We start from the raw sequence: 25,607 nt of genomic DNA on the forward strand, positions 1-25,607 counted from the left end.
TCAATCTTTCTCTTGGTGGAAAGACCAAGGTTTAATCACTGCCAATAAATTTTGGATAGCAGATAAGTTTTCTTCCTTTTACTTCTTCCGCTTTTCTAGATCTATTCCCGATGAAGAAATGTTCCGCTATTGCCAAATCAAGCATTATTTTCAGTCATTATACAACCCTATCCCACAAGATCCTCTTAAACCTTTTGAAATTATGTACTATAACCAAGGCCAAGGCAGAGGCTCTATTTCTAAAATCTACTTATTGTTGATTGGTACGGGCACTGATAGTAAATTGCCTTATATGTTACAATGGGAACAAGACCTAGAAAAGCAACTTGACCTAGGCACCTGGTCAAAAATTTGGTCTAATGTGGCCTCAACTTCAGCTTCCAATGTCTTAAAGGACACCGCCATTAAGCTTATGCTTTGTTGGTACTTTACCCCAATGAAACTGCATAGGATGTTCCCTTCAGTCTCTCCCTTATGCTTCCGTAATTGTAATAACAACGGCTCCCTTTCTCATATCTTTTGGGACTGTAGGGTTGCTCAAGAGTTTTGGGATCAGTGGAATGAGTTGGCCTCCAAGTTATTCTCTTTGAATATTAAGATCACCAAAAAGCAAGCTTTGTTATTTTTTCCGAACCAGCAATCCCAAAGAAGTTTCAGAAACTATATAGATATCTGGTGTTATCAGCTCTCTGGGCTATAGCTCTGAAATGGAAAACTGCCACTCTTTCTATTGCTCTAATCTCTGACAGGATGAACAATATTAAACTAACTGACAGATTATTTTATGCTTCAATTGACAACCTTGATAGATTTAACTCTATCTGGGATCCATGGTTTACTTATTGCGAGAATTTGAATCCAAATACCTAGAATTCTCTTTTGAATGCTTTTTTCTCTCTTCTCTCATCTTGCTATGACCGCCGAATGTATGATTTATTATGATGGTTTGTACCTGACTTGTCAATTGACTATGTTATTTGCTATCGTAGTGGGATGTGGGTGTCAAAAACACCCTCTAGTGAAAAGATACAGGAGACAAAAGTGGGAGCCCAATAGTGTAGTATGTCAAAAACAATTGAACGTAATAAAAGTAAGACACTACTCACAAAGGTGGGTTGCAGAGGGGCAACCGACCACAGGAAGCAGGTGGAGACAACAAACCCGACTCCACTCGGGGTGGTCCCTAGGGACCTGGATGCGGTCGCTCTCCTTGGTAAGGGGGCTTTTAGGACCATTGTAGTCCCTTACACACTCCAATGAGTTCTGGGTCACCATGAGCTTGCTGGTTAGTCTGTACCTCTCGGTTTACAAGCCCTACTCCATAGAGCCAAATTAATCCATGCCATGCACTGATGAGGATCAAACAATCCGAAACAGTCTGTATGCATGTTGGATTATTATGGCTCTGTACAATTTAACAAGCTGACACATCATTGCAATCCAGCGGTTCTGGAGGTGTGTTTAGCTTCTAAGGGTACAATGGTTAATTTGCATATATTCAGCAGTGGTGCTCTGGGAGACATCTCGAGCTCACTCCAACCTGAATTATCGCAAATTCTTTCTGTTTTAGGAAAGCAAATTTTTGTTTTTTTTGGTAAAAGAAAGGGGACAGATATTCGCCGTGGTCGAAGCCACGTGTGGTCTGTACCCACCCCTCAGACGGGTGAGGTAAGGGGGTATGATTGCACAATAAGGGTATAAGAGGCACCCTGGTGTAATAAAAGCATCTAAAAACAGTTTAAAAACGGGAAATAAATTTGAGGTGGCTTACCTCAGTAACGAAAAAATCTTTGTATTTTACAAAGGTTTTTATTAGTAGCTACTAATAAAAACCTTTGTAAAATACAAAGATTTTTTCGTCACTGAGGTAAGCCACCTCAAATTTATTTCCCGTTTTTAAACTGTTTTTAGATGCTTTTATTACACCAGGGCGCCTCTTATACCCTTATTATGTTATTTGCTAAACTTGAATAAAGCCTTTTATATATAAAATCATAGTTTTGCGTGCTCTTACACTGAGCGTTGATTATATCGACAGAGAGAAATGCAAGAGATAAATGTGAGAGAAGTATGTGATAAATAAGTGATAGTTAGTAGTTAGTTTTTCTCCAAATCACAATTCACCAGGGAAGAAAGGGGGTGTGGCCATTCGTTATTTTTTCATCTCTTTATCCCCTGAATGAACCTGGAGATATCGTGGTTTTCACACAGCAGCTGCTGCTGTGGAAGATGGAGCCTTTTGAGCTTACTCTGTTAGGCCTGGTGCACACCAAAAACTGCTAGCAGATCCGCAAAATGCTAGCAGATTTTGAAACGCTTTTTCTTCTTTTTCTGCAGCGTTTCAGCTAGCATTTTGCGGTTTTGGGAAGCGTTTTTGGTGTAGTAGATTTCATGTATTGTTACAGTAAAGCTGTTACTGAACAGCTACTGTAACAAAAAACGACTGGCAAACCGCTCTGAAGTGCCGTTTTTCAGAGCGGTTTGCGTTTTTCCTATACTTAACATTGAGGCAGAAACGCCTCCGCAATCCAAAATCTGCAGCAGCCCGGGAGTATGCGTTTCTGCAAAACGCCTCCCGCTCTGGTGTGCACCAGCCCATTGAAATGCATTACCCAAGCGTATCCGCAGCCGCAAGCGGATCGCAAAACGCAGCCGAACCGCTCTGGTGTGCACTAGGCCTTAGAGCTTGCTTCTATTATGAGGAGATGAAGGCGCAGGAGGAGGGTCTGTTTAATCGCCCCTCGTATTTTTCGTGAGAGAACAGTTCTTGATAATTTTACTGAGACAGAGGTGGTGTAGAAGTTCAGACTCACTCGTGATATGATTTATGATATGATCCGGCAGTAAAAGGCAGGAATACTCTGGTCACGTAGTGGTAAAACTCCGCTTCCTACCCACAATGCTTCACTTTCAAGCTTACAGAGAGAAAAAGTATCCCATGTAAATCATTAATACCGATTACCTAACTCTCTGCTTTCTCACACTTTCCTCATGCATATCTCTCCATTATCCCCTGCTATCGAACATTTTTCTCTCTGTCTTCTCACACTGGTGAATTGACTCCAGAGTGTTAAAATACCTCATGAGATAAACTACCTACCTTTTTTCTCTTAGTAAATCCTCTCTGGTGAATTGACGCCATTGTCAGCGGGTGATTGTTCCAATTTCCCTGAGGTGAAGCAAGTAAGTTCTGAGTCTGTTTCATTCTCCAAAATGGGTCTACTTGAAAAGGACGCCTGTAAAAAAGGGCGCCTGGTGGAGCCCATATATGCCAAATTCGGCTACAAAAAAGGCGCCTGGTGTAGCCCATATACCAACTTCGGCTACAAAGGGCACCTGGTGTAGCCCATATAACAACTTTGGCTACAAAGGGCGTCTGGTGTAGCCCATATATTCCAAATTCGACTACAAAGGGCATCCGGTGTAGCCCATATATGCCAAATTCGGCTACAAAGGGTGCCTGGTGTAGCCCATATATATCAAATTTGGCTACAAAGGGCACCTGTTGTAGCCCATATATGCCATATAGTTTTAGTTTATAAAAAGGATGCTGTTATAGGCAAAATTTGTTGGGCTATAAAAGGGCTCTAGATATAGCTGAGAAAAGTGAATACTATGACCTAACTTCTCCCTACTCTCACACAGAACCCTCCCCTGATGGTGCTTAACCCTAACCCCCCTGGTGGTGCGTTGCCCTAACCCCTCCCTGGTGGTGCCTAACCCTAACCCCTCTCTGGTGGTGCCTAACCTTAAGACAGCCCCTGGTGATTACTATGACCTAACTTCTCCCTACTCCAACACAGAACCCTCCCCTAACCCTAACCCCCCCCCCTGGTGGTGCCTAACCCTAACACTCCCCAGGTGGTGCCTAACCCTAAGACCCCCCAGGTGGTGCCTAACCCTAAGACCCCCCCGGTGGTGCCTAACCCTAAGACCCCCCCGGTGGTGCCTAACCCTAAGACCCCCCGGTGGTGCCTAACCCTAAGACCTCCCCCCCCCCCCCCCCCAGAATCAAAAACCTTGTCGAAAATCTTGTAGCTGAATAAAAAATATGGGCTACAAAGGGGTGCCCTACTGTAGCCGAAAACCTTGTAGCCGAAAAAATATGGGCTACAAAGGAGTGCTGTTCTGTAGCCGAAAACCTTGTAGCCCCAAAAATATGGGCTACAAAGGAGTGCCCTTCTGTAGCCGAAAACCTTGTAGCCAAAAAAAAATATGGGCTATAAAGGGGCGTCCTACTGTAGCCGAAAACCTTGTAGCCGGAAAAATATGGGCTACAAAGGGGTGCCCACTTGTAGCCTATATCAAAACTCGGGCGCCCTTTTCACCACCTTGTAGCCCATATTTCCAGAAATAACATTGATGTCTATGGAGGGAGGCGCCCTTTTCATACAGGCAGCTCAGGCGCCCTTTTCAACTGATCTCTCCAAAACAACAGAATGTGTGAATTCTGAAAGTCTGTTTCCCAGGGCAACTGCTTGTGTGGAGGTTGAATCTGTGCGATCTGATGCTTTTATCTCCGGTGTTCTTGCAAATTATGATCAAAATAAAAACAGATCTTTTCCACCCAGTAATCTTTTAAGATCTTCCATTTATGAACCTGCTATGGGGAAAATTCCTAAACGATGCAACTTCAAGAACAATGTTAACCTCCCTGGCGGTTTGTTAAAATCCGCCAGGGGGCAGCAAATACCTTTTTTTTTCATTTTTATTTTTTACATGTAGCGAGACAATGTCTCGCTACATGATAGCCGCTGCTGAGCGGCATCCCCCCAGCCCCTCCGATCGCCTTCGGCGAACGGAGATCAAGAGATCCCGTTCAAAGAACGGGATCTCTTGGAGGGCTTCCCCCGTCGCCATAGCGACGGGGCGGGATGACGTCACCGACGTCATCGGCGTCGTGACGTCAAAGGGGAATCCGATCCACCCCACAGCACTGCCTGGCACTGATTGGCCAGGCAGCGCACGGGGTCGGGGGGGGGGGGGGCGGCTGCGGCGACGGGTATAGCGGCGGATCGGCGGGTAGCGGCGGCGATCGGAGGTTACACGCAGCTAGCAAAGTGCTAGCTGCGTGTAACAAAAATAAAATTATGCAAATCGGCCCAGTGGGGCCTGAGCGGTGCCTCCCGGCGGCATAGCCCGAGCTCAGCTCGGGCTTACCGCCAGGGAGGTTAATGTGTCAAATAAAATTTCTTGTGTTTCTGTCTCAACTTCTTCTGCAGAGAAACCTATGCCTCACTCTGTGAACACCTGTGTAAACACACTGTTAGATGAAAATTGTTCCAATTTTCCTGTCCTTGACATTCCACAACCGAAGGTGATGTGGGATCCGCAAATTTTGCGTTCTGACTCCCCTGATTTGGCATTGTTGACCGAGTTTAAGGGTGATACAGAGCTTTGGTTGTGTGAATTTGATGCTGGGGCTCAGCGCATCTCTGATCGGAGGCCATTCGGAGGCGGCCTGGTGATGCGCTGATCCCACTTTTTGCGCAATTTTTAATTTTACTTGGTAGCGCGCCCAGGCTATGCATATGCATAGGTAAGATTTGGTTAGTGTTAGGTCCCCTCCCATGGAGGATTGACTTCTTCGTAGTGGGAGGGACGAGTACTTAACAAGTTGCATGCAAGCTGTTACAGGAAACCAACATCCTCCAGTGGTAGACAGGTCATGTGTATGCTCAGTGTGTATTTTATCCCATAAGTGGTGCTTGCACTCTTTTGCAGGTAGGCACTCATCTGTTTTTAAGTAGCGCTGTTCATTTCCTTGCTATGTACTAATTTAATTCATTTTTTGTCAGCCGCTCCCACTTAACAGCTTTGCTTTTGGTGTATATGCAGAGCCTCTGTTTGGGTTCAAGGTGCGTTTGCAGTCTCTGGGGGGGCTCAGCGCATCTCTGATCGGAGGCCATTTGGAGGAGGCCTGGTGATGCGCTGATCCCACTTTTTGCGCAATTTTCAATGTGTAAACACACTGTTAGATGAAAATTGTTCCAATTTTCCTATCCTTGACATTCCACAACCGAAGGTGATGTGGGATCCGCAAATTTTGCGTTCTGACTCCCCTGATTCGGCATAGTTGGCCGAGTTTAAGGGTGATACAGAGCTTTGGTTGTGTGAATTTGATGCTGGGGAAACTTTGTTTTGTTCAGAAAATATTTCTGTGAGCTTGCCCTGTACCATGAATGAAACAATGTTGTCCAGCCAAACTGACATTTGTGAATCCCTTTCTTGCTCTACAGAAAGTACTGACTTTACTTTCTGTATTCTGTATGACTCTATAGTGCCTGGTATAAAATCTCCAGCAGAGAGCTCAGAAGCTCTTTTTGGTGTTGCAGTTATACTCACCTGTTTTTCTGCCATTCTGGAATTGCAGTCAAGTTTGACTGCTATGCAGGATTCTGTGTTTAATGAAACCAAAGTCAGGGAGTCAGGGTCTGTTCCAGCAGATATTTCTATGCAGTCTGTTCATGTGAATAAAATCCAGTGTGTTGTAGAACCATTTCTAAAACCTCAGCCCTGTCCTCTGAATGTATTTAACGTTTTGCCCTGGAACATGGATAGTTCAGAATCATTGATGAGTTTACCAGAAAACTTAGGGATTTGTGCTCCTGAACTTTCATGTGATGTTTTGGAGACCTCTGAGTTCCTGTCTGATGGTGCAGAGCTTTTAAGTTATGCTTCATGCCCCCTAAGTTCCACTGAAGTAACGCCCACGTCAGTGGGCATCGCTATTATGCTAACTACTTTTGCAGTTCTTTTGGAGCTTCAGTCATGTGTAGTCAATAATGAATTTTTGTTGGATACAGTTGTAGTCACAGAGACTTCTAAGTCTGATTCTGAGTCTCTTTTTGAAAGTCCAGTACCTGTTACCACCAGTCACAATGATTTTTTGTCTTGCTCTGAATCTGGTCTGGCTGTGTCGGTTTCTGAGGTCTACAGTCCCTCAGCATGCCCAGTGGTTGCTCCTGTTCCAGTGCCCAGATGTTCTCCGTGATCCAGCATGCCCAGAGGTGCCCTCTGTGTTTATGTGCCCTGATGTCCCCCTGGTGGTGTCTTGTCCAGAAGGCGTCGGAAGCGCCACATGCCTCAATACGGTTCTGATTCCTGAAAACTCTGTTTGTGACAGTTGTCCTTGTGACTTTGGCTTGAGGGTTTCCCTGAGTCATGTGGGGGGTCCTGTTGGATCACCATGTGGCTCTCTGGGATCTTCCAATCTCTTGGGGTCTTTTTGGAATTGTGAGTCATTCTGGGAGATTCCTGGGGGTTCTTGCCTTGGTGCTGTGGACTGGTCCAATAATAAGTATTATCCCGGATGAAGACCGTTGTAGTGGGCACAACTCTGAAGGTCTCTGGTTCTTTGGACTTGACCTGGGGGACTGGGTGTATCATGCCAAGGCTCTCGGTGGGCATTGTTCTGGTAGTCGCGGTACTCATGGGTATCACTTTGGAGCTGGTTATATTGGTGGGCATGGTTTTTGGGGTTCTGGGGCGGATTGTTTCCGTCATGGTTTAGCCAGTTCAGGATGCATGCCCGGTTGGTCTACCCCGGCCGTTCTGAATTATTTTTTTTGTGGTGGTTTTACGGCAAGGAGAATCTTCAGTTTTGAAAGACGTACTGTCAGAATCCGCTCTGCTGGTCTTGATTCTCTGAACTGTGTTGTTTCCTATGCAGCTTGCATAGTTCAGTCCAGGGAAAAGAGACCTTTCTGTCTGTTTGAAAGGCTGACTGATTTGCATCGACTTTTCATGCAAATTGCTTGTCTGCTTCCTTTGAGGATTTTTTAGTATAAATGTTACTTCCTCCCAGAATTCCTCGCTCGACATAGTTTCTGATTAGGGAAACGTACCTTGGAGCCTCAGCCTTTTTGTATCAGCCTTTTTGTGGGCCACACTTGTGTAGTAGTTGTCCATGTAGAGATGGTACCCCTTGTGGAATAAGGGTGACACAAAGTCCCACACAATCTTGCCACTGCTCCCCAGGCAGTCAGGGCATCCGACCAGCTCCAGTTTTGAGTCTTTACCCTCATAGACTCTAAAACAAAAAGTATAGCCTGTGGCCCTTTCACAGAGCTTATACAACTTGACCCCATATCGGGCGCGCTTGCTTGGGATGTACTGCTTAATGTCAAGGCGCCCGGTAAAATGTATCAGCATTTAAAGTTAGTCGGAATTCCCTGCTGTGGCACTGTGCGACCTAGTCGCCAGTTCTTCCCCCAACGGCTCACTACTACCCGACTTGCACGGGGGGAGAGGGTTGCCTTGTGTAACGATGACCTTCTTGCAGTGAAATGGAAGGACAAGGGGGACATTTACCTTCTGTCCACCATTCACGCAGACGCGACAGTTCAAATTCGATGGGCAACTGAGGTCATTGAAAAACCCCTTGCCATCCACGATTATAACACAAACATGGGAGAGGTGGAATTCAACGACCAGATGTTGGCTCCCTATTTAGTTTCCCGAAGGACCAGACGCTGGTATAAAAAGGTGTCTGTATATTTAATTCAATTGGCAACTTGCAATAGTTTTGTTCTCTATACAAAGGCTGAGAAAACGGGATCCTTCCTTCAATTTCAGAAAGAGATTGTTTCAGAACTCTTGAATCCAGGAGGAACTGTGCCCCAACCCCCTGATGTAGTTAGACGGCTACATGAAAAACATTATGCTACTAACTTTCCAAGTGCCCCAGGTCAACGCACTCCAAGAAAAGCTTGTTGTGTCTGCAAGAAGGCTGGGATAAGGCGTGACACCACTGTTTACTGTCCCACCTGTCCTGAACATCCTGCCCTATGCATAGGGGAGTGTTTCAAGAAGTTCCACTCACAGATACATTTTTAGAGTAGGGATCTTGAAACATAGCAGTAGGTAGTTGCTACGCACTTTAGTTCCAATGGACACAGCATGTATGATCTTCGTATCACTGCCCTGAAGGGTGGCTTCAAAACGTCAAATGATTGATTAATAGCAGAAACAAAATTTAAATATCATCAGCCTCATACCAATATAAAAAGTTTTTGTCCTTATTCAAGCCCTTGTTCACTGCTTTGATCCAATATATAAACTCTTTCTCAGCCTATATAGCTAAACTTGTGAACTCAGAATTTAGGATACCTCTGTGTCAGTCTAACTCCCAGGTCTGTGAGCATGATGTAAACAAGGATTCTTATCTCAGCTAACAACTTCCCACCCCACATTTAGATGTTCTGTTTCACTTAAGGCATCTTAATGACATGTATTTATGCTTGAAAAAAATCTGTTTTCCCTTTTGATGTTGCATATACAGTATAAAGCTGTCTGTACCATCAGCCTGCAAACATACAGGATTGTAAACCCAACGAAGCCTGCAAGGCCGAAAGCTTGCTTATTCTTATTCTTTTTAGTTAGCCAATAAATGGCATCATCCTGATTTAAAACATCTTGCTTTTACTGATGGCTAACACGGTACAATACCCTACTGCTACTACTGTCTGTGTATCTGTCACACACTGTAACAGTACTGCAATTGAATTAAGCTAACTCAGTACAAATTTATTGTACATAACTGGTAGCAGTACGTAGTAGTAGTAGTAGCAGTAGTAGTAGCAGCAGTAGCAGCAGTAGCAGCAGTAGCAGTAGTAGCAGTAGTAGCAGTAGTAGTAGTAGTACTTCAACTAACAGAGTGACAGCAAAGAAGCACACACTGACACACTAACTGTCTGTCTATCTGTCACACACTGTAACAGCACTGCAAATGAATTAAGCTAACTCAATACAAATTAACTACATATAACTGGTAGTAGTAGACTAGTTGTAGTAGTAGTACTAGTAGAACTTCAACTGATGGAGTGTCATGAGCACACACTAACTGTCTATCTGCCACACACTGACTGACTCTAACAGCAGCACTGCAGTAACTATCTGTAGTAAATTAAGCTAACACAGTAGTAGTACTCTCTCTAACAACTACACAATAAGACTAGTAGTAGTACAGTAATCTAATCCCTAATAACCTACAAGCTATACTGTAGCTAAGGCTGGCAGCAGGCCTAGCCTGAGCACACAGCAGGCCCTAACCTAGCCTAGCAGCTGCAGCACTGAGTCTGACTGTCACACTGACTAAAATCAAAATACAAGCTAGCTAACTAAAAAACAATACAATACAGGTGCAGCACTTGCTTAGCCAAAACCACTGGAGATGTCTCTCGGTGAGCAGTCACTAGCAAAGACGAGATTCTCATCATGGCGTCCGCCTTATATACAGGAGGGGATTCCCCTCTGCGATTGGTTGCTAGGGCTTCGGCTGGGAGCCCTCTGATTGGCTCAATGACGTCATGGATGTCATCTCTGTGGTTACACTATCTGAATCGAGTACTCGAACTAGGTATCCGGTGGGATTTCCAGATACCTAATACGTATAAGAGTTCGCTCGGATAGTGCATTCCGGATTTATCCAGCTATCCAGAATCCGTATCCGAGGTCGGATACCAGAAAACCGTTCGGATATCCGGGTAGTTCGAGTTTCCGGAATCCTGTTACACACACATACAGGCCAGCCCACGCCACAGTCATTGCTGGGCCTTGCAGTTCTACTATCTTCTTCTATCTATTACAAGCTGGCACACTGTCTATCATAAGCCATGCTTAGCTTGCAACTGTATTTGTGATTAAACTTACTGTAGGATATCTGTCTGTGTGGGTTAAAGTACACAGCCCAGTGATACACACACAGAGCTGCTGTATATTTGACACGGATTGTGTGCCTCTTTGTGGTTACACACACTGTCTACCACTATTGAATATTGTTAGTAGTACTGCATACCCCCAATATGGAAAAAATGACAGGCAGAGGCAGAGTAAGCGGCAGGCCACCCCACAGGTCTTTTTGAGGTCGTACTGGTGTGATTTCGTGTGGCCCTCAACCAATGCACAGTGTTCAGAAGGCACATACCCTCAACCCCCCAAAATTCTGAGGACATAGCTGACAGAACACCTTATCTTCCTCTGCTTCCACACAGAACCATGACATATCTTCCTCCTCCTGCTCTGATTCAGGCACCCCACAACTACTTAACACTCAGCCGGCAGCCACCACCACTACTACTAGCACACCAGTCACTCCATTTGAGATGTGGGAGGGGTTATTCACACATTACTCTGATGAATTTACTGATGCACAACCATTATTGGTACAAGATGAAGGCGTTAAGGATGTTACACTAACACCACCTCATATGTCTGAGTTAGGCGTCACTACACACATAGACATTGAGGTGTGAGGATGATGGATGAACTACCTGCTGTTGGTGCAGTTTTGGAAGTGTCTGATACAAGCGAAGCTATGGATGATGATGTGGGCATAGATGCAACGTGTGAGCCCCGAAGACAAGATGAACAGGGGGACAGTTAAGAGGGGGAGACAGGAGGAGGAGATGAGTTGCTGTAAGCAGCAGGGGGAGCTCATCGCAAGCGGCTTGTGGCAGTGTCCGGCGGCATGTATCACCACCTAGGGTCATCCAGCCAACACGCCCTTCAACGCCAGCTGCTGCCATCACCAGAATGCCTTTATCCCAGAGCTCACCAGTGTGGCATTTTTTTTGTGTCTCTGTTCCAGATTACAGCGATGCCATTTGTAATATCTGCCACCGAGTCGTGGAAAAAGCAACACCCACCTAGGGACAACTGCCTTACAAAGGCACTTAATCTCCTATCACAAACACCAATGGGATGAGCACATAAGGAAAAGCAGCACACAAACGCAAAGCCACCCTCCGCCTCCTCTTCCTCCTCCTCCTGGTCCAGCATCTTCAGCCGCTTTATACTCTTCTGCCCTTGCATCTTCACAGCCACCCTCCTCCACTCCGCCTCTCATCTTGAGCAGTTCCTGCTCCTCTGCCCACAGCAACCAGGTGTCCGTTAAGGAAATCTTTAAGCGGAAGAAGCCAATGTCTGCCAGTCACCCCCTTGCCTGGCATCTGACAGCTGGCTTGCCTGCCAGCTGTTACCATACAAGTTGGTGGACTCTGAGGCCTTGCGAAAATTTGTGGCGATTGGGACACCGCAATGGAAGATACCAGGCCGCAATTATTTTTCCAACAAGGTGATACCCAAACTGTACTGTGATGTTGAAAGGCAAGTGGTGTCATCTCTGGCACAAAGCATCAAGGGTCCATCTTACCACGGATGCCTGATCTGCAAAGCAAGGTCAGGGCAGATATATTACTTATACGGCACATTGGGTAAACCTGCTGACCGCTGGCAAGCATGGAGTACGTGGCTGTGCAGCGGACTTAGTGACACCCACGGCTTGCAGGCAGGCCTGCTGCCACCTCCTCTTCTTCTCCTCCAACTCCTCCTTCTACATTCTCTTCACTGTTGTCCTCCTCCTCTGCTAAATCCTACTCTACTGTTGCGCTCACCTCTCCAATTGCACACCCCCAGCTCCCCATGGCCCATTCCGCATGCCAGGTACGATGGTGTCACACCATCTTGGACATGTCTTGCCTCAAAGCCGAGAGTCACACCAGACCAGCACTCCTGTCCGCTCTGAACAAACAGGTGGATCAGTGGCTGACCCCGCACCAACTGGAGATCGGCAACATGGTGTGTGACAACGGAAGCAATCTCTTGTCGGCTTTGAGTTTGGGCAGGTTGACACATGTGTCCTGCATGGCATATGTGCTGAATCTTCCAATCCAAAGATTTATGTGTAAGCTTACAGGAGGTCCTGAGGCAGTCCAGGATGGTGTGTGCACATTTCAGGCGTTCCTACACGGCCATGGCACGCTTGTCCGATATTCAGCGGAGAAAGAACTTGCCAGTGAGGTGCTTGATTTGTGATAGCCCAACTTGCTGGAATTCAATGCTTCTCATGTTTGACCGCCTTCTAAAACAGAAGAAAACCGTCAATGAGTATCTGTACAGCTACGGTACGATTTTTTTGCCAAGGTATTGGACACTCATGCGTAATGCCTGCAGGCTCATGCATCCATTTGAGGAGGTGACAAACCTGGTGAGTTGCAGTGAAGGTGCCATCAGCGACCTGATCCCATATGTTTTCTTCCTGGAGCGTGCCGTGCATAGAGTGGTGGATCAAGCTGTAGAGGAGCGTGAACAGGAAGAGGAAAAGTTGTGGGAACTATCACCACCAGAAGCAGATTTGCCGTCAACACCTGCGGCAGCACAGAGGAGAGCGAGGAGGAGTCTGGGGAAGAGGAGTCAGAGTAGGGAGGTGGCTTTGAGGAGAAGATGGAAGAACAACCGCAGAAGGCGTTGCAAGGGGCTTGTGCTGCTCATCTTTTGGGTACCTGTGGTCAAGGGGAAGGACTTGTGCTGGGTGGCAACGCTACTAGACCCTCGGTATAAGCACAAAGTGGTGAAAAGGTTACCAAATTACCAGAAGGCAGAAAGGATGCAGCATTTGCACAACAAGATGGCAAGTATGCTTTACACTGTGTTAAAGGGTGATGTCACAGCTAGAGTTGAGCCGAACCTCCGATTTTTAGGTTCGCGAACCGGGTTCGCGAACTTTCGCGGAACGTTCGGTTCGCGTTAAAGTTCGCGAACCGCAATAGACTTCAATGGGGATGCGAACTTTGAAAAAAAAAAATTATGCTGGCCACAAAAGTGATGGAAAAGATGTTTCTAGGGGTCTAACACCTGGAGGGGGGCATGGCGGAGTGGGATACACACCAAAAGTCCCCGGGAAAAATCTGGATTTGACGCAAAGCAGCGTTTTAAGGGCAGAAATCACATTGAATGCTAAATGACAGGCCTAAAGTGCTTTAAAACATCTTGCATGTGTATACATCAATCAGGTAGTGTAATTAAGGTACTGCTTCACACTGACACACCAAACTCACCGTGTAACGCACCGCGAAACAGCTGTTTGTGTAGTGACGGCCGTGCTGGACTGGTGCGCACCATGGCGAGAGTGCAGGTTTTGGTGGCTTTGCAGCCCATATGGTCGCCTGGCTGATGTAGCTGAATGACAGAACAGTGACTGTCCAGCTGATCAAATTTGGTCTGACCACAATGAAGCAACGACCTTATTATCTTTTGTGTGCCCCCCGAGACACTCATCTAGGCGCCGGTCATTGCTTCATTGTGATACGCAAGCCCCTTCACCACGGCAAGGTAATGATCACGAAGGGGAATGGGCGCATGTACATGCCTTTTCTTTTGTTGTTGCAGCTGCCCGCAGTGCAGCCAAAAAAATTAGGCAGTCATGTACACGCACCAGAAAAATTATTACAGCGGCCGCTGCTAGCAGCGGTCTAAAAAATTCAGCAATCCGCCTGGAGTCCCGGACCCTGTTGGTGGTGGCGGAGAAGGTAGTCAAGCGGCCTGCAGGCAGACATGCTGTGTGGAGGGACTGGGAGCGACTTAGTCTTCTTGGGGCAGGCCAGGCAGCCAGTCACACGGCGTGCAGGCAGAGATGCTGTGTGTGCGGGGACTGACTTAGTCTTGGGGCGAGCAGCAACCCTCCGGGATCCATGCCTCATTCATTTTGATAAAGGTGAGGTACTTAACACTTTTGTGACTTAGGCGACTTCTCTTCTCAGTGACAATGCCTCCAGCTGCGCTGAAGGTCCTTTCTGACAGGACGCTTGCGGCAGGGCAGGAGAGAAGTTGGATGGCAAATTGGGACAGCTCTGGCCACAGGTCAAGCCTGCGCACCCAGTAGTTCAAGGGTTCCTCATCGCTGTTCACAGCAGTGTCTACATCCACACTTAAGGCCAGGTAGTCGGCTACCTGCCGTTCCAGGCGTTGGTGGAGGGTGGATCCGGAAGGGCTACGGCGAGGCGTTGGACTACAGAACGTCCGCATGTCAGACATCACTATGAGATCGCTGGAGCGTCCTGTCTTTGACTGCGTGGACACGGGAGGAGGATTAGTGGCAGTGGTACCTTGCTGGCGTTGTGCTGTCACATCACCCTTAAAGGCATTGCAAAGCATAGTTGACAGCTGGTTCTGCATGTGCTGCATCCTTTCCACCTTCAGGTGAGTTGGTAACAGGTCCGCCACTTTGTGCCTGTACCAAGGGTCTAGTAGTGTGGCCACCCAGTACAGCTCATTCCCCTTGAGGTTTTTTATACGGGGGTCCCTCAACAGGCAGGACAGCATAAAAGACGACATCTGCACAAAGTCGGATCCAGTACCCTCCATCTCCTCTTGCTCTTCCTCAGTGACGTCACGTAAGTCAACCTCCTCCCCCCAGCCGCGAACAATACCACGGGAAGGTTGAGCAGCACAAGCCCCCGGCGACGCCTGCTGCGGGTGTTCTCCTGCCGCTGTCCCCTTCTCCACCTCCTCCCCCAAAGAAACACCTTGCTCATCATCCTCTGAGTCTGACTCATCTTCTGCACACGACTTCTCTTCTTCCTCCTCCTCCCCCCTCTGTGCTGCCGCAGGTGTTGAGGAAACAGCTGGGTCTGATGAAAATTGGTCCCATGCCTGTTCCTGCCGTAACGGTTCCTGGTCACGCTCATTCGCAGCTTCATCCGCCACTCTACGCACAGCACGCTCCAATAAGTAAGCATAGGGAATTAAGTCGCTGATGGTGCCCTCACTGCGGCTCACCAGGTTGGTCACCTCCTCAAACGGCCGCATGAGCCTGCATGCATTTTTCATCAGTGTCCAGTTGTCGGGCCAGAACATCCCCATCTTCCCAGACTGTTTCATTCTACTGTAGTTGTAGAGGTACTGGGTGACGGCTTTCTTCTGTTCTAGCAGGCGGGAGAGCATGAGCAGGGTCGAATTCCAGCGAGTCGGGCTATCGCAAATGAGGCGTCTCACCAGTATGTTGTTTTTCCGCTGAATTTCCGCAAAGCGTGCCATGGCTGTGTAAGACTGCCTCAAATGCCCACAGAACTTCCTGGCCTGCTTCAGGACATCCGCTAAGCCAGGGTACTTTGCCACAAATCTTTGAACAACTAGATTCATGACATGTGCCATGCAGGGTATGTGTGTCAGCTTCCCCATATGCAAACCGGCAAGCAGATTGCTGCCGTTGTCGCACACCACGTTGCCTATCTCCAGGTGGTGCGGGGTCAGCCACTCATCCACCTGTTTCTTAAGAGCAGCCAGGAGAGCTGCTCCAGTGTGACTCTCCGCTTTGAGACAAGACATGTCTAAGATGGCGTGACACCGTCGTACCTCGCATGCAGCATAGGCCCTGCGGAGCTGGGGCTGTGTAGCTGGAGAGGAGAACTGCCACTCAGCCAAGGAGGAGGAGGACAGCGAAGAGCATGCAGCAGGAGGAGAGGAGGTGGCAGGAGGCCTGCCTGCAAGCCGTGGAGGTGTCACAATTTGGTCCGCTGCGCCCTGCTTGCCATCGTTCACCACCAGGTTGACCCAATGGGCTGTGTACGTAATGTAGCGGCCCTGCCCGTGCTTGGCAGACCAGGCATCCGTGGTCAGGTGTACCCTTGACCCAACGCTCTTCGCAAGAGATGACACCACTTGCCTCTTAACTTCACGGTGCAGTTGGGGTATGGCCTTTCTCGAAAAATAAGTGTGGCCTGGCATCTTCCACTGCGGTGTTCCGATGGCCACAAATTTACGGAAGGCCTCAGAGTCCACCAGCCGGTATGGTAACAGCTGGCGAGCTTACAGTTCCGCCACGCCAGCTGTCAGACGCCGGGCAAGGGGGTGACTGGCCGAAATTGGCTTCTTCCGCTCAAACATTTCCTTCACGGACACCTGACTGCTGCTGTGGGCAGAGGAGCAGGAAGCGCTCAAGGGCAGAGGCGGAGTGGAGGAGGGTGCCTGTGAAGGTGGAAGGGAGAAAGCGGCAGAAGCAGATGATGTACCTGAAGGAGGAAGAGGAGAAGGAGGGTGACTTTTCTTTTGTGTGCTGCTGCTGCTTTTGCTCAGGTGGCCATCCCATTGCTGTTTGTGCCTTTTCTCCAGGTGCCTTCGTAAGGCACTTGTCCCTACGTGAGTGTTGGCCTTTCCACGGCTCAATTTTTGTTGGCAGAGCGAACAGATGGCTTTGGTCCGATCTGAGGCACACACATTAAAAAATTTCCACACCGCTGAGCCACCCTGGGATGTGGGCACTATGGGGACCTCCAGCAGCTGATGCTGAAGGGCAAGTTGGCTGGCTGTACATAGGTGGCGATACACGGTGCCGGACACTGCCACCAGCTGTTTCTGACAAAGAGCTGCCCCAGCTTCTTTCAGCAACTTCTCTCCTCCTACTACTGTAAACGGTTTCAAACCGCCAACTGAAGGAGAACTCCACAGACACCAATGCAGGTTGTAAAATTCAAAAGTTTTATTCAAAATAAAAGATAAAAATACACTTTCTACTCCATGTAACCAATGAGAATTACAAACAACACAATCTCTAATATCACAGTCTTCTTATTATCTTCTGGTCTTCTTTCTATAGAACACTTTCGGAAGCTAGGAGGAAAACAACTGGTTAACAATAACACATAACCTTCCCACCCGGTAAGTATTTTCTCAGCGTTCCCACCCACTTGAATGAAAAATGGACCTTATTTGGATTTCCTTAACCCTGAGTACTAAAGTAATTTCAGTTTAATGCTTCACTGACAAGACCATTATATAGTACTTTAACCTCTAAGTTTGCTGATCAGCAAAATCTTTCATAACTCAATAGTAAATAGAGTACTCTTGTTTTTTTTGTTCTCAGTCTGATCAATTATTCTAGCTATTTTTCTTATTCAATAGTTCAGCCGTTTCTTAGGAAAAGCCAGAATAATAAATGTATAAGTTAGATGGTTAGAAGCTAATAAATTGGTTGGTTAATAAGTTAATAATAAATAATAAAATAAATAAAATTGGTTAGTGAATTACTAAACTCTTAGTAAATTAATAAGGTTACTAGAATTAAATAAGAAGAAGAAAATAACTCCGTCACTTGTTCTTATGAGCAAAACTACTCAATATGCTTGCCCAAAAAAAGCAGAAAAATAAAAACACAACAGTTTCTTTATAAATATCAGCTTCTGCCGCTCCTGTATGTAATCTCTTCTGTTCTTTTGCAGGACCAGTCTATTGCCAGAGAAACAGTCTATTAACAGGTACTTCTTCTAAATCTTTCAACACTACTGGTAAATGAACATATTAATCATTTCTCCTTTCTTTTACAGGAATCCAGTCGGACCACTCTTCCCATAGGTAAGTATTTCTTCCAATATAACTTTGCACTATCTTGTGCACCACACATAAAAAAACCAAAACAAAATGGCTTCTTGCATTTATTACTTTGGTAAAGTCAGTAAGCTATAAGAGGTTAAAGCGGATCCGAGATGAAAAACTAAATATAACAAGTGACTTGTCTATATATCTTATCTAAAGTTTAGATAGTTTACACAGCAAATCTATCTTCAAACAGCTTCAACAATATATTAATATTTTCTCCTGTGATACAATGGGAGCAGACATGTTTTCTGCTTGTCACTATTACACAATCACACACACAGGCAAGCTTATCTGTATCTAGGCATGCTAATCTGCATATTCTGTGAAAACTCCACTCTTATCTCCTCCATTACACAGGCAACTGATCTGTATCTGCACTGCAGCTCTCAGATTGTGAAAACTCTGCCTCTGAAATCTATAGCTAGTAACACCTTTTTCACCTGCCCAGACTGAAATCCCACAATCCCTTGCAAGCGCCAAGGCACTCTGGAGAAGCTGTGGGTGTGGCTTGTTTAGTTTATAGGAAATTAGGGTACTAAAACAATACAAAACAAGTATTTGGCTTGAGGAATGCCCTATAAACTATATGTAAGGAACACAATTATGCAATGTGTAAAAGTTCATCTCGGATCCACTTTAAGATAGGCCTCTAGCAGACAGGACAGTAGCTCATTTCCTTAAAGAGAACCTGTACTGAGTAAAAATATTTAAAATAAACACATGAGGTAACTTCAAATGAACATTACATAGTTACCTTGCCATCAGTTCCTCTCAGAAGCTCACCATTTTCTTCTGACAATAATCCCTTCCCGTTTTGACAATATTTTGTCAGATCTGAAATATATCAGTTGCTGTCAGTAAAATATCAGTTGCTGTCAGTTATAGCTGAGAGGAAAACTGATGTACCAGGTAATGTCCATGTTTCCCTATGGCTCAAGTGGGCGATGTTACAGTTTAACTGTGTGCTGACCAGAAAGCTGTTATGGGTAATGGCCATTTTCAAAATGGAGGACGGAAAATTCCCTTGATCACAGTGAACAAACAGGACGCGGGCCAGGAGAAAGACACTGAGGAGTAGACTACATGGAAGGTAAGTATGACTTGTGTATGCTTATTTTGACTTTTAATCTTCAGTTCAGGTTTTCTTTAAGCAGATTCACTTTCCTCTCAATCTCACTATCTCTTAGTCTCAGGCCTAGTATATGGGTAATATGCAGTTTCTGTCTTCCATAACACAACTGTTTTCCCTTTACAGCAACCATTCAGGCCACTTATAAAAATCAAAACAAAATACAAGTGAGATTATATTCATCACAGTAGGGAGGATAATTCTGAATTCTCAGCCTCCTAACACTACACTTCAGAAGTGGGGGATATTACCAGAGCCAAATTTACTGTAATTAAAAATGTTTAAAAATCTTTCTTGTGGCATGCTGATTTATCAACACATTGATCACATTTCATACGTGTCATCTTAAACGATTTCTTTTCCAGCACTTCAGTGTCAAAAATCACTGGCTATCATCTGTCTGGCTCTCTTTCCTCTGTCTGAAATCTCTCTCCTGGCTTTCCCACTCCTTGTCAGCTTTACAGGACTGATGGCTGGCTTATCTTATGGAGGATTGAAGAATCATCATGGCTCAGTAATTTTCTCCCAAAATGTCAGCTATCGCATCGTCTGGCCTGCTTCTACTCAGCTGTGCCTGCTGCATCTTTCTCCTTCTCCTGTCTGCTCCAACTGCCAACTCAACCCCTCAGAAAGCTGTTATATCTTCCCTAACGGCTCCCCTGCTTGTGTGTCTGGTTGCTTAGCAACCTTCCCTCAGCCATCAGCTCTGCCTACCAACATATTACACATTACAACTAAGGGCAAAATGCCCTTACTTAACAAACCTGTGTCAGCAGCATCTCTATTTAAAGCTGCTGACCAGGTAATAATATAAGAATAAAAATAAATAGATCCCCCCTCTTTCTACCTGCTACACTACTCTCTGACTCACCCTCTGAACTGTCCCCCTCTTCATCTCCTCTATTGGGAACATACAGAGGATCCCTATCATCGTCATCATCGTAATCATCCTGCCCAGCTTCGCTTGCCTCAGACAAATCCAAACATGCACCATCAATAGGTCCTTCATCCTCCTTACACGTTACATCCATAGTGTTGCCGCGTAACTCAGACATATGAGCTGGTGAAAATTCATCTGGCTGTAACAACAATGGCTGTGCATCAGTGATTTCAACACTAAATAATTCTTGCGAAGTGTCAAATGCAGCGGAAGTGGTGCTAGTAGTAGCGCTGGTGGCTGAGCAAGATGAGGTGTTCTGTGTCGCTAAATACTCAACCACGTCCTGACAATCTTGGGAGGTGATGGGACGTGCCTTCTTCCGAGCACTGTACTGTGGGCCAGGTCCACACGAAATTACATTTACACGACCTCGCACAGACCTGCCGGGTGGCCTTCCTCTGGCTCTGGCACTACCTCTTCCTCTACCTGTTTTGTCCATATCGGGTATGCATGGAGTGGTATATCACACTGCGTGCACTCACGTAGGTAGGTGGGTTCACTTAACTGCACAGGTATGCGCACTGATGCGGTGGGTTCACTGAACACAACAGGTATACAGTGGCGGGTTCACTGAACAGAACAGGTATGCAGTGGCGGGTTCACTGAACAGGTATACAGTGGCGGGTTCACTGAACAGAACAGGTATACAGTGGCGGGTTCACTGAACACAACAGGTATGCAGTGGCGGGTTCACTGAACAGTACAGGTATACAGTGGCGGGTTCACAAAACAGGTATGCAGTGGCAGGTTCACTGAACAGAACAGGTATGCAGTGGCGGGTTCACTGAACAGTACAGGTATACAGTGGCGGGTTCACTGAACACAACAGGTATGCAGTGGCGGGTTCACTGAACACAACAGGTATACAGTAGCGGGTCCACTGAACAGAACAGGTATACAGTGGCGGGTTCACTGAACAGAACAGGTATACAGTAGCGGGTCCACTGAACAGTACAGGTATACAGTGGCGGGTTCACTGAACACAACAGGTATACAGTGGCGGGTTCACTGAACACAACAGGTATGCAGTGGCGGGTTCACTGAACAGAACAGGTATACAGTAGCAGGTCCACTGAACAGAACAGGTATACAGTAGCGGATCCACTGAACAGAACAGGTATACAGTGGCGGGTTCACTGAACAGAACAGGTATACAGTGGCGGGTTCACTGAACACAACAGGTATGCAGTGGCGGGTTCACTGAACAGGTATACAGTGGCGGGTTCACTGAACACAACAGGTATACAGTGGCAGGTTCACTGAACACAACAGGTATGCAGTGGCGGGTTCACTGAACAGTACAGGTATACAGTGGCGGGTTCACAGAACAGAACAGGTATACAGTAGCGGGTCCACTGAACAGAACAGGTATGCAGTGGCGGGTTCACTGAACAGTACAGGTATACAGTGGCGGGTTCACTGAACAGAACAGGTATACAGTAGCGGGTCCACTGAACAGAACAGGTATGCAGTGGCGGGTTCACTGAACAGTACAGGTATACAGTGGCGGGTTCACAGAACAGGTATGCAGTGGCAGGTTCACTGAACAGAACAGGTATGCAGTGGCGGGTTCACTGAACAGGTATACAGTGGCGTGTTCACTGAACAGAACAGGTATACAGTGGCGGGTCCACTGAACAGAACAGGTATGCAGTGGCGGGTTCACAGAACAGGTATGCAGGGGCAGGTTCACTGAACACAACAGGTATGCAGTGGCGGGTTCACTGAACAGGTATACAGTGGCGGGTCCACTGAACAGAACAGGTGGGTTCACAGAACAGGTATGCAGTGGTGGGTTCACAGAACAGGTATGCAGTGGTGGGTTCACTGAACAGGTATGCAGTGGTGGGTTCACTGAACAGGTATGCAGTGGTGGGTTCACTGAACAGGTATGCAGTGGTGGGTTCACTGAACAGGTATGCAGTGGTGGGTTCACTGAACAGGTATGCAGTGGTGGGTTCACTGTACAGGTATGCAGTGGTGGGTTCACAGAACAGGTATGCAGTGGCAGGTTCACTGAACAGGTATGCAGTGGCGGGTTCACTGAACAGGTATGCAGTGGTGGGTTCACAGTACAGGTATGCAGTGGTGGGTTCACAGAACAGGTATGCAGTGGTGGGTTCACTGAACAGGTATGCAGTGGTGGGTTCACAGTACAGGTATGCATTGGTGGGTTCACAGAACAGGTATGCAGCCAGGAACAAGCTAAGCCTAACTAATCTTTCCCTATGAGAGACAGTCTGCAGCAGCTCGCCCTACTCTCACTAATGCAGGCACACGAGTGACCGTAATGGCCGCCGCTGCCTGCCTTATATAAGGGGGGTGGGGCTCCAGGGGCTAGTGTAGCCTAATTGGCTACACTGGGCCTGCTGACTGTGATGTAGAGGGTCAAAGTTGACCCTCCATGTGCATTATGGGGTGAACCGAACTTCCGCAAAGGTTCGCCTGCGGGACGCGAACGCGAACCACGGAAGTTCGCATGGAACCGTTCGGCCCAACTCTAGTCACAGCACAATGGGAAAGAGGTGCCAGTAATCCTCCTCCTCCTCCCATGTCCACGCAGGCAAGGACAGGATGCTCTAGCGATCTGATGGTGATGTCAAACATGCAGATTTTCCTTAGTCCAACACCTCACCTCAGCCCTTCGGGATCCACCCCGACCGTCATGTAGCCGACTACCTGGCCTTAAAGTGAATGGGAACCGCATTTAAAAAAAATGAGACCGATACTTACCCAAGGAGAGGGAAGGCTCTGGGTCCTATAGAGCCTTCCAGCTCCTCTCCTGGTCCCCTCGATCAAGTGCTGGCTCGCCTGGTAGCAGAATTTGACTGAATTAGTCAAATACTGCTTTATCCGGCCGAAGGAGGCTTCAGAAGTCTTCAGGGAGCCCGAGTGCTCCTGAAGAAGGGCGGCCCTGTACTGCGCCTGCGCAAGAACACGCTCACGCCTGTGCAGTATGGAGCCGCACGTCTTCGGGAGGACACGGCTCCCGAAGACTTCCAAATACCCTTTCGACGGGGGATTGAAACGGGGGGGGGGGGGGGAGCTAGCACAGGATAGAGAGCACCGAGAGAGGAGATGGAAGGCTCTATACGACCCAGAGCCTTCCCTCTCCTTAGGTAAGTATTTGATTCATTTTTTTAAAATGTGGTTCCCATTCACTTTAAGTGCGGATATGGACACTATGAGCAGCGATGAACCCCTGGGCTACTGGGTGTGCAGGCTTGACCTGTAGCCAGAGCTGTCACAATTTGCCATCAAACTTCTGGCTTGCCCTGCCTCAGCACAGCAGGAGGCATTGTCACTGACAATAGAAGTCACCTAGGTCAAAAAAGTGTTCAGTATCTCACCTTTATTAAACTGAATGAGGCATGGATCCTGTAGGGCTACCGCCTGCCCGAAGACTAAGTCAGTCCCCACACAGCATCTCTGCCTGCATGCCACGTGACTGCTGGCCTGAAGACTACGTCGGTCACCACACAGCATCTCTGCCTGCACGCCGCGTGACTGCTTGCCCGAAGACTAAGTCAGTCCCCACATGGCATCTCTGCCTGCACGCCATGTGACAGCCTGCCCGAAGACTAACACAGTCCCCACACAGCATCTCTGCCTGCAGGCCGCTTGACTGCCTTCTCCGCCACCACCAACAGAGTCCGGGACTCCAGGTGGATTCCTGAATGTTTAAGGCCGCTGCTAGCAGCGGCCGCTACCAAAAAATATTAATTTTTCTGGTGTGTGTACATGTCTAATTTTTCTGGCTGCACTGTGACTGCAACAACAACAAAACAATAGGCATGTAAATGTGTCAATTCCCCTACATGATTGTTACCTTGCCGTGGTGAAGGCGCTTGCATATCACAATGAAGCAATGACCTATATAAGTGTGTTGGGACCCTCAGCAGAGCTTATAAAAGGTAATCTGGACTTACCTGGGGCTTCCTCCAGCCCTCCACAGCCAGCGAGGTCTCTGCGTCCTCTGGTTCCCTCCATGGTCCAATTGGTGGCTCTGTTAACCCGGCAATTTCACTCGAAGTCGCGCATGTGGGCTCTGTCTGCTCCCCTGGCATGTCGCCATGCCGGTCGCTGTACGCATCCTATGAATACGCAGTTCTCAAAAGACTGAACTATGCATGCGCAGCATGCTTATGGCAACAGACGCGGGATTACGCCGGTTGAGCGGATGTGCCACACATGCACAACTTCAGCTGAAGTCACGTGTTAACAGCGCCGCCAGCGGGACCACTGAGGAGACTTAGCGGACTCCAAGGGACCTTGCGGGCTACGGGAGGCTGGAGGAAGCCCCAAGTAAGTCAAGATTGCCTTTTTTTTTAGCTCTGCTCAATGTCCCTTTAATAGATCACACAGGCTTTCCTCTGCTCTCCAGTGTAAATCATGGCACATATGTCTAATAACTGCTGTTACACAGTGTGGGTCCTTTCAAACCCAGACAGGATATATAACTAGTAATCATTTACAGGGTATACAACAGTAGAAAACTCGTCATAGATATGGTGTATTGATTAACATGAGCATTATCCTACAATATATTTATGTGCTTTTGTTGTTATATTGTCTGGCAATATAACTACTTGCATTTTTTAATGGTATGTTCATTACTCAGAAACCACTGCCCTTTGTTGAGTTATCCACAACCCTTCTGTTACATGTTGTTACATACCTTGCTGAAGAGCGAATTCAGGAAGGGAGAGTATGTCTTGGTTGTAATGCTTTGGGTGTCACTGACCCTTTTGCCTTTGTGGTGACCTCTGCCAGTGGCATAATGTCCATCATCGTGGCTATGGTGAGGGCTTTTTTTCTCATGGCTTTTACTGCTAGCAATATGCACCTCACTATGATTATGGTGAGTGGTCTTTTGATCATGGTTTCCTCCTTCTCCTTCATTCAGGCCCTTTTTGTCCCCTTCGTGGCCAGCTGTTATCCCATTCTTTCCCCTAGCTTCTCCTCCACCTTTACTTCTTGCACCAGTGTGGTCCTTGACCATGTCATGTTCTGGGGTGCTGGATGCCTTTACTCCAGAGCTACAAGACATAATATGCTCCCCTGTAGACTGTCAGTTTAAGACTGTGATGATCAGAGCAGTAGAGCACACACTGGATTATCAGTAATCTAATAACATCAACTTGTTCTGAGCTATGTTAAAGAGTTTAAAGAGCTTACTAAGAGGGCATGTGACCTGTACTTTGCTTTTCTTAATGTACACACATACTGACATATCTACTCACAGTCATTCTGCTTATATGCCCACTACAAACAAATTCTACAATAATATTGTAGTTACTCATACTAAATTAATAAAAATGTTTGATGTTGTGCATGGAGGCTATCTAGTTGCATAATTATTTAGGTTAAAAAATACATACATCC

The 25,607-nt window shown here is 47.0% G+C and overlaps 1 protein-coding gene across 2 annotated transcripts in view; it reads right to left on the minus strand.

Annotated features, from left to right (window-relative positions):
- Positions 1-25,321, minus strand: part of LOC137533904 (calcium-binding protein 2-like) — a 511,029-nt gene extending 485,708 nt beyond the window's left edge. For both annotated transcript variants that reach the window (XM_068255205.1, XM_068255204.1), the window contains exon 1: positions 24,901-25,321. In XM_068255205.1, the coding sequence (XP_068111306.1) occupies positions 24,901-25,272 (372 nt within the window). In that variant the 5' untranslated portion in view covers positions 25,273-25,321. The remainder of the gene's footprint in view (positions 1-24,900) is intronic.
- Positions 25,322-25,607: the final 286 nt, after the last annotated feature.

Source organism: Hyperolius riggenbachi, chromosome 10, assembly GCF_040937935.1.
Source record: "Hyperolius riggenbachi isolate aHypRig1 chromosome 10, aHypRig1.pri, whole genome shotgun sequence".
Classification (NCBI taxonomy): Eukaryota; Metazoa; Chordata; class Amphibia; order Anura; family Hyperoliidae; genus Hyperolius; species Hyperolius riggenbachi.